Source organism: Lissotriton helveticus, chromosome 5_1, assembly GCF_964261635.1.
Source record: "Lissotriton helveticus chromosome 5_1, aLisHel1.1, whole genome shotgun sequence".
Classification (NCBI taxonomy): Eukaryota; Metazoa; Chordata; class Amphibia; order Caudata; family Salamandridae; genus Lissotriton; species Lissotriton helveticus.
Genome location: NC_136065.1, coordinates 298942763 through 298956644, shown reverse-complemented (window position 1 = coordinate 298956644; position 13882 = coordinate 298942763). Strand labels below are relative to the sequence as shown.

General features: G+C 43.7%; 1 protein-coding gene across 5 annotated transcripts in view; it reads left to right on the top strand.

The window, feature by feature from the left end:
- KIF1B (kinesin family member 1B) overlaps positions 1–13882 on the top strand; it is a 1137443-nt gene that overhangs the window by 402733 nt on the left and 720828 nt on the right. For all 5 annotated transcript variants that reach the window (XM_078642264.1, XM_078642262.1, XM_078642263.1 and 2 more), the window contains one exon: positions 2477–2549. In XM_078642264.1, the coding sequence (XP_078498390.1) occupies positions 2477–2549 (73 nt within the window). The remainder of the gene's footprint in view (positions 1–2476; positions 2550–13882) is intronic.

Below are 13882 nucleotides of genomic sequence, written 5' to 3'. Positions count from 1 at the left end.
CAAATGCAGATTTAGAAAGTTTAGGAGACCTCTTTGCAGAGGGCACTCTCCTTTCATTTGAGTCCCTAGTAGCAGACACGGGGATACCTCCAGGACAATTTCTGACACATGCGACGCTTATCCGACTGCTAACACAAGCTTGGGGTGACCTAACAGTGGAACTACCGACTCACTTACTGATTCAATACCTGCATGTGATGGGCAACGGTTCTCACATAATACATTGGTTCGCCCAAGCACTACATACACACACGCAGTTTTCGCCACAACGCCTACGAGACAAATGGACTATTGACAGAGGCCGCGCCTGGACAGATAAGGAATGGGCGATGGTGCTAGCCGGGACCACGCGTGTCCCACGCAACTCCCGTTTCAAGATTATACAGTATTATATAGTGCACCGTGCGTACCTATCCCCAGACAAAATTAATAGATACTTTGGCCTAGACTCATCGGCATGCCCCAGATGCGGACTTGTAGACGCGCAACTGCTACACATGCTCTGGGCCTGCCCTCTTCTGAATGAATATCGGAAATTAGTGTCGATCTCATTGGCAACGGCTACAGGGAGCAACTTGCCACACACCTGGGAGGCTTGCCTCCTAGGACTTTACAAAAGAACAGTACAGACGAAAATGCGAGATAGATTCTGGGACCTGGGGCTGATCACTGCCAAACGCCTCATTGCCAAACGATGGAAAAACAATACACCCCCACAGGCCATACACTGGCGTACTTCGTTTGATAATTGGGCGAGGGCGGAGAGTGTAGCTCTACACAGAGAGGAGACAGCAGGATTGCGCATGTTCCCCATAGCACAAGATTGGGATAGTGCTTTGATTGCTTACCGCCGAGTGTGCCTAAAGAATGGTATCATCTAGTCCTAGGTACACCAGCACCGCTGACCTGTCTGTACCCTCCTGTCTTTCTCTCCCCCCCTCCCTCCCCCACTACCCCAAGCTCTCCATCCGCCTAACCCCTCTCCCCCACCCTCTTACCCCCTTAACCCCCACTCAACACGCAGACCTTACCCCCCAGTAAGCCTCAGATTGGACCTCTAGAGTGGCCTTCCTGACCTTCCCCCTCCCCCCTTCCCTATCCCGCCTACGGTGCTCTGCATCCTGCAGCCTCATGCGTAAACACAACACCCCACATATCTGATCTTGACCGACCCGACTGAACCACACATTCATAGATTTGACCACGCCCAGTCTTTAACCTTTATAATCCCAGGTTGTTGTTCAGTTTTTAGTTCTGAACAAACTTTGAATATACACTGCATTGTCACACCTGCTTTTCCACAGTACCAAAGGTATAACATATCTGTTCCACCAACCTGTTCATTCCTTTGGAGGGGAGTTGAGGAACGAATAGTTTATTCAGTGAACTGCTGTTGTTGATATGCGATACATTATCTAGACTTGTTGTGCAACTATAACTAACGACCTTGTCATACTGTGTACACCACTTTGCCTTTATTATAGTGTCTTTTCTATGTATACATTAACGCACCTGAACAACTGCAGAGACATGTAGAGACTGTATTGTACACTACTTATGACATTGCTTTGCGTCTGTGTATTTGCCAAAAGAATAACAAAAAAATGCAACAAAAGATATTCAAACAAAAAAAAAACATTTGTAAAGCAGCAACCTGGAGGATGCTTTTGCTAATCATTACTGTATTGATGTGCAGACTAGCAGAGAAACTGCAGTGGGACAAGCTGTGCGCCAATGTAAATGTTAAGTTCTTAACATCGATGTTAACCGTGTATCTACACTGCTTTAATACAATTTTTACCCAGGAGTTTCCAGTCTGACAACGGTGAATAATTCAAACATGTGAGTGTATGAACAATGCGAGTTAATTGGAAACAAAATTACAGGTAAGTAACCTTTTTCCTTACAATTATTTTTCCCTTGGAGGTAGCGTTTTACAGAATCTTACGCATGTGTAGAAATATTCCCTTTTCCATCTGATATTTTATTATGCCCTTTGGAGCAAATAGTTGTTATGGTATAATACTTTCAGTGCGGCAAGGAGAGCTTCATTATGTGAAGTTCCTTAGGGCAAAGGACAGAGTTACCTGGTGACTACAGCTGAGAAGATGCTTACAACTGATGGTGCGGGATGAGGGAGACAAACTTAACAAAGCTTGCTTGCAGCCCAAAATGCTGTGGTTTGCCTCTTTATTCTCTAAACCTGATTGAAGTTAGGTAAGACCTGGGTTTATAAATGATACTGGTGCCAGCTTCCCCGACTAGAGGCCAAAGAGTGTCTGCAGTAGCCTCACACATTTATCATGTCTACTTTAGAGGTTGCTAAGGCTTGTGTGATCTCAGTGGAATCATTGATTAAGTAGTTCACTAGTGCTGTGTCCTTTTTGATGTGGGAAGAAAGCTTGTCATTGTTCCTGTTGGTCCTTTGGGTACGGAGTTTCTTGATTTAAACACTGTGCTTCAAATCCTCTTTCAGGTTGCAGGAAATGGAAATTTTGTACAAAAAAGAGAAAGAGGAAGCTGATCTTCTTTTGGAACAGCAAAGATTGGTAAGTACCCTGTCTTTTATTCTTCTGCGTGAAAAATTGTAACGCCTTTGATGCTACAACATGTGTGACTTGTTTTGCTATTAAAGTGAGGTGTTTTGTGGTGGGCAGCAGGTATCTGCATTTTAAGCCTATCAGCCCTTACATTTGATCCTGTAAAAATACAGCGTTTATACCTGAGACTAAACATAGTTGTGGGATTGCCACACTTTGTCAAATCAGCTGCCTTGTTAAAGAGTACCACCAGATGTGAATGTAGCTGATTGCCAATCTGATGTTTTCTGCTGAGAGGTCAACATACACCTTGAACATGAACTTTAATCTCACCTTAAGGAGGGCAGCTGGAGATGAGACATTTCTAAGTACTAGCTCTGGTCTCAGAAGCCCAAGCTGCTGCTCAGTCGCGTGGCTCATCCCTGTCATCCAATCATTCTCTTTAATGGCTGCTGTTAATTATAGGCTGGGAGCCTACAGGTGGACAGGAAAGCATGCGAAGCACAAATAATTTGTGTTTTCAGGCAACGTATGTGAGAAGTTTACGTCTCCAGCATTGGCTCATTCATGGGGTCACATGCTTGAATCATTGCCTAGCGTCAGTCTGGAATGCCCCAATTGTTTTAAAAACAGCACTGTCACCACGCTGACATTTAAGAAAATATCTCTAGTAGCGTCTGCATCTCATTATTTTGGTCTGAATTGTAGCCAGAGCCAGTGAGATGAATTTACTTTGAACTCTGCTCTCTCTCAAGGCCACCACACTCCTTATATAATACCACATAGTATATGTGAGGGTTTCCCCTCACAAACTCTGTTCTATACTTCACGAAAAACATTTGGAGAATATGTTCAACTTCCTCTTCTTGCTGCTGTACAAATAAGGGTTGCATTTGTTTTGTGTTTTTCACATGTTATCATTCTGACTGCTGCTCGATAGTCTTGTCTGAGGACTGTTGCTGATGTTCTGCACAAGGCCAGCAGTTTTCCTTTTTTAATATGGTTAAAACAACTGCCTAAGCCCTAACTTTCTCTTAAGTCTTTGCTGTAATGTATCCCAGGAAAAACCTGTCTTATCACACTCAATATATTGATGTAAATGTTTGTATTGTTTTATAATTGGTCAGAGTTCTTTCAGTGATATCTTTGAGCACTCTATCACAAACATGTGCCAAGTGTCAAATTGTTGCCTCACACCTCCAGGATATGGATAGTCTTCTTACAATGTTGCTTCCCTGTTACCCACAACTCCAGATGCAAATGTGTGCCTGCTTCTTGTTGCTTAGCCGCTAAAGGTGCATTCCAACTACAGATTGGCTGTGAACTCTCTTTGAGTGTTTTGGAGGCATGCTTCTGCACTTTGTCTAACCCCTCTTCTGCATGAACTCTAAATTCAGTGTGTGTTATCGCCTTTATCTAAATGTTCTTGTATCTATTGACACTAGATACCCAAGTTTGTTTCCCCTGACCTACCAAATAGATAAATCTCACAAATAACTATGAAATGTCTACTTTATTGGCTCTTTCATACATTCATATGTTTTGCATATTCCCTGTAGTTAAGGGTGGACCTCTTGTTACATAAATATCCTGCTGGTTTAGAATGAACTTTAATACATCCTTTAAAATAACAACCCATTCACATACTTTTTTAGCTGTTTATTTCTCAGCCAGTGTCTGGTGGACTTACACTCTGTCCCAAGAAGCCCAGTCAAACTCTTTCACCACATGTCGAGTGAGGGAGGAAGTCCCCTGCTTCATCTGTGTCGAATACTCAGAAATGTATTTAAAGAAGTGTACAAACTGATTATTTTTGACAACCTCTTATGCTGTAGCAGTATGCATTTTTCTCACACAATGCTGGTAAGATGTGGGGAAAAAAGTTCTGCCTGGACATTTCCCCTACATTCATTAATCTTAATGCAGTAAAGCAGAAAAGGTTAGGAATTATCCTTTTTAAACTCTGAAAAAAATGAGGCAACACCTGCATGTGGAATGCACCTACTGTATGCATACAGTGAACAATGTGAATAAACATAAGGTATGAAAGAAAGTCTCCTGTGAGCATCTCAAGTCACATTCAAAGAGCCTGATGTCATATTTGTTCTAGTGTGCAAAACGCAATTTTTAAATCTCTCTTCAGAGAGAAGGTGAAAGACGAGAATGTTCTGGTGTGCAGTGAGAAAATATAGGGTAAACAGCTTACATATTTAGGCCTCTCTGCAGTGTGGTAAGCATTATCTCCTAGCCTTCCTTTAAAGATGGCTTTAGGCATTTGTACTTGTGGCAAACAATTCACCAAGACTGCTTCCTTCTCTGGCGTCTTCAGTAGTCTCCTGTCCTATTGTTCTCTGCCATCTGAGGATCTTCTTCTACCAGGAACACTTCAGCATCAACAAAAGGTGCCTCCAGGTTGAAGGCAACTTCTACTTTGAAGTCCAAACACTCATCCATGAATCCCTCAATAATATCAGCTGTTAATATTTGAGGTTTTTATCTCCTGGTATAAACACTTTTCTTGGCAAATATCTCTTAAAATGGTATATGCAGGAAATCCACCACCAGCATTAAAAGCTTTCTTTGCCAGACCTTGTTCTGATTGATGAGAAAGGGGGTTACATAGTGTAAAATTCCCTGATGACCAAAAGGATCCCAACAATGGATACCTGTGTTCAAAGAGGCATATTCAGTGGTGGGTGTCTTTGTCATCACTATGTTCTGCAGAACTCCACCAAATTGTCTGCTATTTCTTATGCACTGTCATACCAAAGTGCCCTGAAGCTGCCATCGTGCAGGTAGCAGCCATTATAAAAAACTTAAAATCAGATAAGATATTTGGAGGAATCACCCTTTTTGCAGGACCTTTTAACGCTATGCTTGAGGACTGCAATGATGGCCTTTCAGGCCTGAGCACACTATGATGCCTCTTTTTAATTAGTAGTGACTTTTTCATTATGGCTTGGTTTTCTTTTTTTTCCCCCAAGAAAACGTTGGCCAGTGCAGCCTGTAAATGTGCTATATCGGACATATCAGGAGCACTGATGTCAATATAAGGTGTATATTAGATGACAGGCATATCCTGATGTGCAGTTTATTCCTCCCATTGACATAGTTCTGTTAGGCAACTGTTTACAGGCAGCAAATTCTGAACTGCAGTGAACTAATTAGTGGCTCTCACATCAAATGTGCTTCAATTGATGTAGTACCACTTGGAGTTACCATGCTCTATCATGTTTTACAATGCTTCTTCTTGTAAACATTTTGGATAATTGATAAAGGTAGTGAGGAGGATAATTGAGGATGAAACTATGCTGACAGTTGAATAGATGATGATGACTTGACGATAAAAGACACATTTGATATATAGTGACAAATCAGTATCAATTTATAATTTCTAACATGGAACAGCTTAGTAAAAAATACATGAGGGTAGGCACAGTGAGTTATATTTTCAGGGTGTTTGTGTATTGTGTGCCTGGATCCAATTACTTTTTTAGTGACATGCTGTGTGATTGCTCATTGTTCTTAGAATTCCACTGTTGCTGACTCAATGCACTTATGTAGTGCCACAGCCACTCTCTATGTGATCTATTTACTGATTCATCACACTACAGACTCCCTGGTAATTTGGTTTGCATGTGTTCGCGCTTACAAAGCAGTGGCTTGGAATTCTCCTGCATACTTTATTGCTCCCAGCTGGAGGACATACCTAGAGGAGTATTGGATTTTGATACTCCCCAGAATTATAGGTTTGCATCAAAACTGACGTGACATAACCCAACTTAAATTGTGTGTTTCTTTTGCGGGACGAGTGCCCGAGCCCAAAGATGTTTGCTTTTACATAAATTTCTAATTTAGGCAGTTAACTTAATTACACAAATTCTTCCTTTATTAGGTCAGTGCTTATAACACTTCTTTCTGCTCCGGGGTATTTGGGGAATATTGTGGAATTACCTTGACTTTATTTATCGTAGAAAATAGTCTTGTGGAACACAGACCCATTTGTGTGCTGACAAAATCACTATTGTGATAAACGGCCCTTGTTAGATGAAGATTTCCAACCCTTTCATGCTGTGACAAAATTTACAGAGTTCTTTGATGTTTTATAATTTTGTTCTATAATTTAGTAGACAGCGCACTAGTAACTTCCAAGAGACGCAGGAGAGTAGTTTTTCCTTTGCTGAATCACGATAAAAAAAGGCAACACAATATCATGCGCCCAGGTAATTTAGTGGACAAGTTCCAGACTGGAGTCAGTGGTTTGTACTATTGGCTTAATAAGGCAAAGGTTTTTACAGGTAATCACCCAGGTGTGCATCGCACTAAGACCTCCTTCAACATTTACAAAATGTTGATAGCTGCCCTTTGAACTCTTAATGTGGCAACCGAGAGACGAAATTAAATCCTGTAGGATTTGAAGTGCTTGTGTAGCCTAGTTATCTCAACTTCCACACATAGAGACTGAGACAGAGAGTCTAGAGTTGTGATGCTCTAAGGTTCAGACACTCCTTCATTCGCTCTGTGGTTGTAGTCCACATCTTAGGGCAGTGGTTCCCAAACTGTGCGCCGTGGCTCTCTGGGGAGCCACCAAACCTAGCCAGGGGAGCCGTGCACCAAGCACTGTAATGCATTTAATGCTGAAGGGTCTGTTGGCTTCAGTTAAACTAATTAGACTTAAACGCATGATGACGATTTGTAAGTGACATGCCTAAAGCTGTATACATAGTGCTTAAATGATGGAATGTTGAGGGAGATTACCTCCATATTGCACTGGATCCCCACGTTCCAACACTCCCAAAGTAAGCAGAAGATACCTGATTTTGTTTGTTACTCGTTAATAGTTTCGTTTTTTCCCAAATGCATTTTACACCAATGCAAGTTATGAGGAAAGGACAGTTGTCCTGTCTATTAAACAAGCAAAGTATTATTAAGTATTGACATTTGTACTTGAATCATAGGTACTTCCAGTACATATTTCTTTTAGTTCACACACATTTCCAGACTGGCCTGCTCTCTCCTTGAGCACAGGGAAGTCAAACACCATATACGGCATAAGGCCGACATTTGGAAGCAAGAAAGAGGGACGTTTGAAAAGGAAATCAGAGGAATTTATTTTAATTGCATTGATTTGGAGGCAATTTTAGGGCGGAGACAGCAAAAAAAAAGTTGTATGTGGTTTACAAAGTCACTCTGCTGAGACTGGAGTGTTGGCACGTATGACATGGGTAGAAATGGAAGTGCATGCAACTATTCTTCAAGCGCAGAAACACTTTGGCAATGGGGCCTACATGCATAGGGGTACTATCTAGCACAGTAGGTGGGATAAAAAACTTTGAGAGGGTACTCTAAAAAAGGCATGGGCAAAGAAGTGTAACTAGGAAAATGTTATTAGAGGTGCCGCCTTAGTAATACGAAACACCCTGCCTATATGATTATAATACCTTCATCAGCTTCATCCCAATTATTTTCAGGGATAAAAATGAAAGCACTCCTGAGGCCGGGCTTATATTCCCCCACCCTCCAAAACAAATAACAGTGGGGAGCCATGGGTAATGGCCAATGGGTCAAGGAAGCCACAGGTCGAAACGGTTTGTGAACCACTGTCTTGGGGGTAAAGGGTTTGGGTGGGAAGGTGTGTTACAGATGGTGTGGCTTTGGGACGAGAAGGACATCGACCCTCATACTTGTTTAATTAGGAAAAAGAAAAGGTATGGTTTCTTTACTGGTCTCAAAATAGGTAATCTTGGTTTTCCCCAAATCTCCAGTACCACTTTGGGAATATTGCTGGAAGAATTCATAAATCCTGAATGGATGGGCATTTTCTGCTTTTCTTGCATTCACATACCGCATGTGTGTTGTCTACCTAAATGCGACTCCTCCGCATTGGGAATAATCTTAACTATCTCAGTCTCCCTTGAGCCGAGGATTGAATCATTGTTCCTGTATAACCTTTATCATTGGCATTAGTAGTGATCATCAATTGTGCCAAGATGTAGAGAAGCACTTCTTGTACTTTTATTTCCTTCGCTCATCTACCACTGCCGGGCCTAAAATATCTCCTTTTACACTGTCATCATTCCCTCGTACTTCCTTGATGCTGGTAACCATACTACTTAGTTGCAGCCTAGCCCAAGATACAAAAAAGGTTCAGGAGTCCTGCATAGGAAGAAAAAATACATATGCTAAACCTCTTAGTGCCTAGCAAGCAGGTCAGGCCTATTCTAGACACATGACACACCTAGCAATGTAGAGCACCATGTTTGCCTGCACTTAAAGTGATTCCCATGTGCTCACAGGCAATTTACTATGGCCGTATTGTGCAGCACCAGAATCTTATGTTTTTTTAACTGATTTTATTGTTTTTTGATGCAAATCTTCATGTATACAGTGTACAGGAACATCGTTAAGAAGTACATGTTTGTGGCCAATGTCTTTCTGCCAAAATCAGGATAAAGCAGAGTGTATGTAACGGGCTACTGGTGTGTGCTCCAGTTTTGAACTTCCCTTGTCTTTTCTCATTTTCTCCAAGCCAAGAATGCGAGGAGGCTAGCCCTCAATTTTAAATGTACTTTGGATTACGAAATCATGTTGTTTAGAGGTAAAGAATGAAGCTGGGTTCATTGACAGATGTGCTAAGTATTACTGTTTGAATACGCAACCTACTAGATTAACTGTTTGATATGCAGGAGAATTTTGGTCAATAAACCTTCTTGTCGGTAGCCTTTTGTGTAGCATGGAGCCTTTAAAAGACCTGTTGTGTGGGAATGTTGTTCCACTGTTACATTGCTCTCTCATAGCCAGAAAATGCTGGGGGTGCATCTTAAACAGTTTGAGTTGCAGAGCTCTCAAAAACAGTACATCCTTCCATTAATTGCAGACTTAATAATAATATAGGATGGCAAATGGCAAAATCCTTTAAAAATGTTGCCTTCTCTAAATTATGCAGCACTCCAGAGGTAACAAAAATATTCTGGGAGAGCTTCTAACCACATAATTCTCACCTTGTGAATTATCCCACGTGCCAGACTGGATGTGAAAGATTTTTATAGCCGCTCCCTAGCGCACAGGTAGGTGGTGTTGTGCAGCTCCACATCTAGCCCACTGCCACCCTGGATATGACATTGAGGTTACTATATTCGTGTGACATCCGTGCGCTGACATCAGTTCCTTTCAGCTTCTTCTGACTCTGATCTGAAGCTCGGTCCCTCGCTCTGTCAGGGTTCTGAGATTGTTTTTTTCCTTCTGTTCTCCAGTGTGCAAGGGACATGTCCCCACCTAAAACAACAGAGATCATACTGTGTAACGGTTGCCATAGGCAGGTGTCAGTGATGGACATACAGGGAATTGGTCTCTGCCGTCTCAGCTCCAAGCGCGACTCTGCATCCTGTGATCAATGCATGAAGATGAACTCAAAAGCCGACCACCAAACCAACCTCTATGTTGCCGAATCCCAAAAGAAGTCAATAACAGGACCGTCTCAGCTCTTGTGATTGGTCTTCAGGTAAGGCCAAGAAATCTAAGAAACGTAAGTAGTCCAAACACTACTTTGCTTCATCTCTTCAATCCCACCATTCAGAGTTTCATGACATGCTGGGTACCTCTCGGCTGTAGACTCTGTCTCTGATCCTGCATCTGATTCCAACCTTGATTCCATTACACCCTCACTTCCCTGGCCCGTAGCGATGCTGCAACAAATCGGGGAAATTTTAGAGGGTAAGGACTGAATATTCAGCACCTGTATGGTTCCCTCACAAGTGCCTCCAAGCCCGAGGGATCCAAGGTGATCACTAGTCGGTCTACCGCCAGTGGATCCATCCCCAATGTGGACTATGCCACTTGACCTCACTTGTGGTTTTGGGCTTGACGCCACACCCCACACATCTTGTGGCACATCAGCTCACCCGATCTTTGATGCTGATGCCAGGGTGGGAACCAATAGTCCTTTCAGACTCTACGGTGAACCTGTAGAGAACTCCACTGACTTTGCACCGAATCTGTCCTTATCCAGTGTCTGATCCGGAGTCGCTTCCACTCAGTCTACATTAATTTCAAGATGATGATAATTAATCACCTCTCTGACAATAAAAATCTATTTTTATAACCTGCACAGGACCAGGGCCTAGGCACCTTGCAGACCTCCACTCCACTCCCTTCCTAGGCCACTGAGGAGTCTGTCTCCTTTGCTACTGTGATCAGGAGAGCAGTGTATTTCTGACCACCCCTCCAGATAGAGAGTCTAAACTTAAGGTGACCTCAAACGGATGCTCTCCTAGGCCAGTCTTCCACTGAGGTTAGTCAACACTAGCGGTTTCCTGGTGAGATACTCGCACATGGTGTGGGACAGGGTGGCGGACATCTTGCTAGCCATCCCAGAAGCCGCTTGGCCAAACCTACGTCTCATTCAGATGGCTAAGGTACTGCAAATAACTCCATAAGATTATGCCTGCACACTGCTGACTACCTAGGTACAACAGCCAACACCAAAGTGGTGTCTAGGTGCCAATTTTGGATCTGCTCCATTTGATTCTCCAGCTCCATCCAACAATTTCTGATGGACGTGCCCTTCAGTGGTGCCCACCCCTTTGGAGACACGGCTGTTTTAGCCGTAGAGCTTTTTAAGGACAGCAAGGTAACAACTTACTCTCTTGGGCTTGCTCCACCAGTGCCTCTGTTTCCCCAACAATTTCACCCCTTTTGAGGCTTCAGAGTAGATACCAACAGAGGTGCATCAACAGAAACGGGCCTCTAAGTCCCCGCAAGGTAGAGACAGCGTTTTGGGATACCAGGTTCCTGGCCCCCAGTGGCAACGTTCTACCCAGCTGTCCCAAAACCGCTTTAAGCCACTCTGCATCACCCGATTCCCCCGGTAAGAGGTCGGATCACCTTTCACCTCTCCAGATGGAGGAGCCTCACATCTGATCAATTGGTGCTCCAGATTGTAAAACATTGTTACAGCCTATACTTCATGTCACCTCCCTGTTATAGGCCACCCACACCACAACACCTCCAGGAGGACCACTTCTCCATATTCTGAAGAGAATTTCAAGCTCTCTTGGACAAGGGATTCGTAGAAAGAGTGCCATCATTAGTGATTGGGACTGCCTGTTACTCTCATTATTTCCTAGTGCCAAAAACGGACTGACACCTTTGGCCCATCCTAGATCTACTCCCTCTGAACTTATTCCGAACGCAAATGTTCAAAATGTTCCCCATGACCTGTTCTGTCTACCCTGGATCCAAGTGACTAGATTTTGGCTTTTGCTCTGGGGATGCTTATTTCCACATCCCCATCCTACAATCACACAGGTGTTACCTGCGGTTTCAGGTTGGCCAAGAGCACTCTCAGCTCTCAATGCTCCCAATTAGCCATCCCAGTGCACTTTGTTTTCACAATGGTAATGGTGGTTGTTGCAGTCCATCTGTGGAGGATGGGAATATCCGTTTTCCATTACCTCCATGACTTGTTGCTGACGGTGGGTTCGCCTCAAACAGTCAAATCTACAGACAGCCTCTTGACCTCGTTGGACTTTTCCATCAACTTGCTAAAGTCACAATTGACACTTTCACAGTGGCTCCTCTTCATCGGAACCATCTGGACACATTGTGCTTAGGGCCTTCCCTCCACCTCAACAAGTCTAGAAAATGCGGGCTCTGCACCTAATGACTCAGTGAGAAGGACTCTGAAGTTTCTTGGCCTCATGCAGCCTCATTGTGGACTACACCAGGTGGCATATGCGGGCTCTGCAGTGGCATCTGAAGTCTCAGTGGGTTTAGGACCAAGGGAATCTTTCGTACTCCATCCAGGTGTCAGAGGAGACTGAAAAGACCTGCAGTGGTGGCTGTTGAACCACATTTGGACCAGCAGCAACCCTCTCCCAACCCCAGTCAGAACTAACGGTTGTGATGGATGCATCATTGCTAGGTTGTTGAGCATCTGGGATAGTGGAGATCAAAGAACACTGGTCTTCGGCGGAGACCCAAATCCTTATCAGTTTGTTGGAATTCCGGGCGATTTGCAGGGCACTGAAGGTGGTCATTCCGAACATACGGGTAGGGGGAACAGGTTCTCATAAACAGTCACCATGTGGTACTGCAACAAACCGAGTGGCGAGTGGTCGTGAGTAATGTGCTAGGAGGCTTCTACATCTCTGGAAGTGTCCTAATGCTGAGGACATCATCCTGACTGCTCAACACCAGCAGGATCTTTAAATGCTCTGTTGGACAAACTCAGTCTCTGCCTCTTTGGATATACCTCCTATTTCAGCAGCAGGACCGGGTCCTGACCCAGAGTTTGCACAACCTACACCTCTTTGTGTGGAGGTTGATGGCAACAGTTGACTGCCTTCGATCTTCCTCCAGATATAGTTGGTTATCCTGGCTGCCAGGCATCCCTCCAATAAAACTATATGCGGGACTGAGGGAGAAGTTTGTTGCCTGGTGTTCCTCCTGTGACATTCAACCTGACATTTTATTGTTTTGCCTCCCTCTAGCCCAGCAAGGCTTTGCTGTGGCAAAGGTTAGGGGCCATCTTTCAGCCATTTTGGCTTTTCTAAAGCTGCCCAATCAGCCATCCCATTTCAAATCACCTATTATGATGCATTTGTCAAAAGAGGCTGATTCACATGTTCACTTCAACACCTTTCATAATACCACATTCGGATCTCAATTTGGTTCTCACCTCTCTAATATGGACTCCTTTTGAACCGATGCACAGCTACTCTTTACACCTGTGACCTCTGCATAGCGAGTAAACTCCAACCCTTGTTCATTCTGCAGACCTACACATCTTTCTTTCCGTACAAACTGGTAATACGGACAATCTACGCTTCCTTTCCGAAGGTAGTCCTGTCTGTCCACATAGGACAAGTGTCTCCACTGTATTCTAAGAGGGCCGTGAGGTTTTACATCGATAGGACCAGAGACCATTGATTGGTAGTTCAATTTTTTGTGGGATTTCTCTGTAGCCATAAAGGAGAAAGCCGTACTAAAGAAAACCATCTATTGATGCATCGCCTTGTGCATAAAGGTCTGGTATGGGCTAGCCGAGAAGCAGCTCAAGAAGGCTTAGGCATTTACTCCACCAGGCCAAAAGCTGCTACCACTGCTTTGGCGCACAGTGTACCCGGTTTGGACCTTTGCCAGGCTGCTACATGGGCATCACTCATTAACAAATCACTATTGCCTAGACAGCCTGGTCCAGAGGGGCTTCTCTTTAGCTGTCCTGTAGGATTTCCTGGTCAGTCATTCCACAGACCCCTCACCGGGGGAGGTAGAGCTGTGGTAGCTATTCACAAAGTGATGAATCTGCTGTTAGAGGTCTATCAGAAAAACAAGCTACCTTT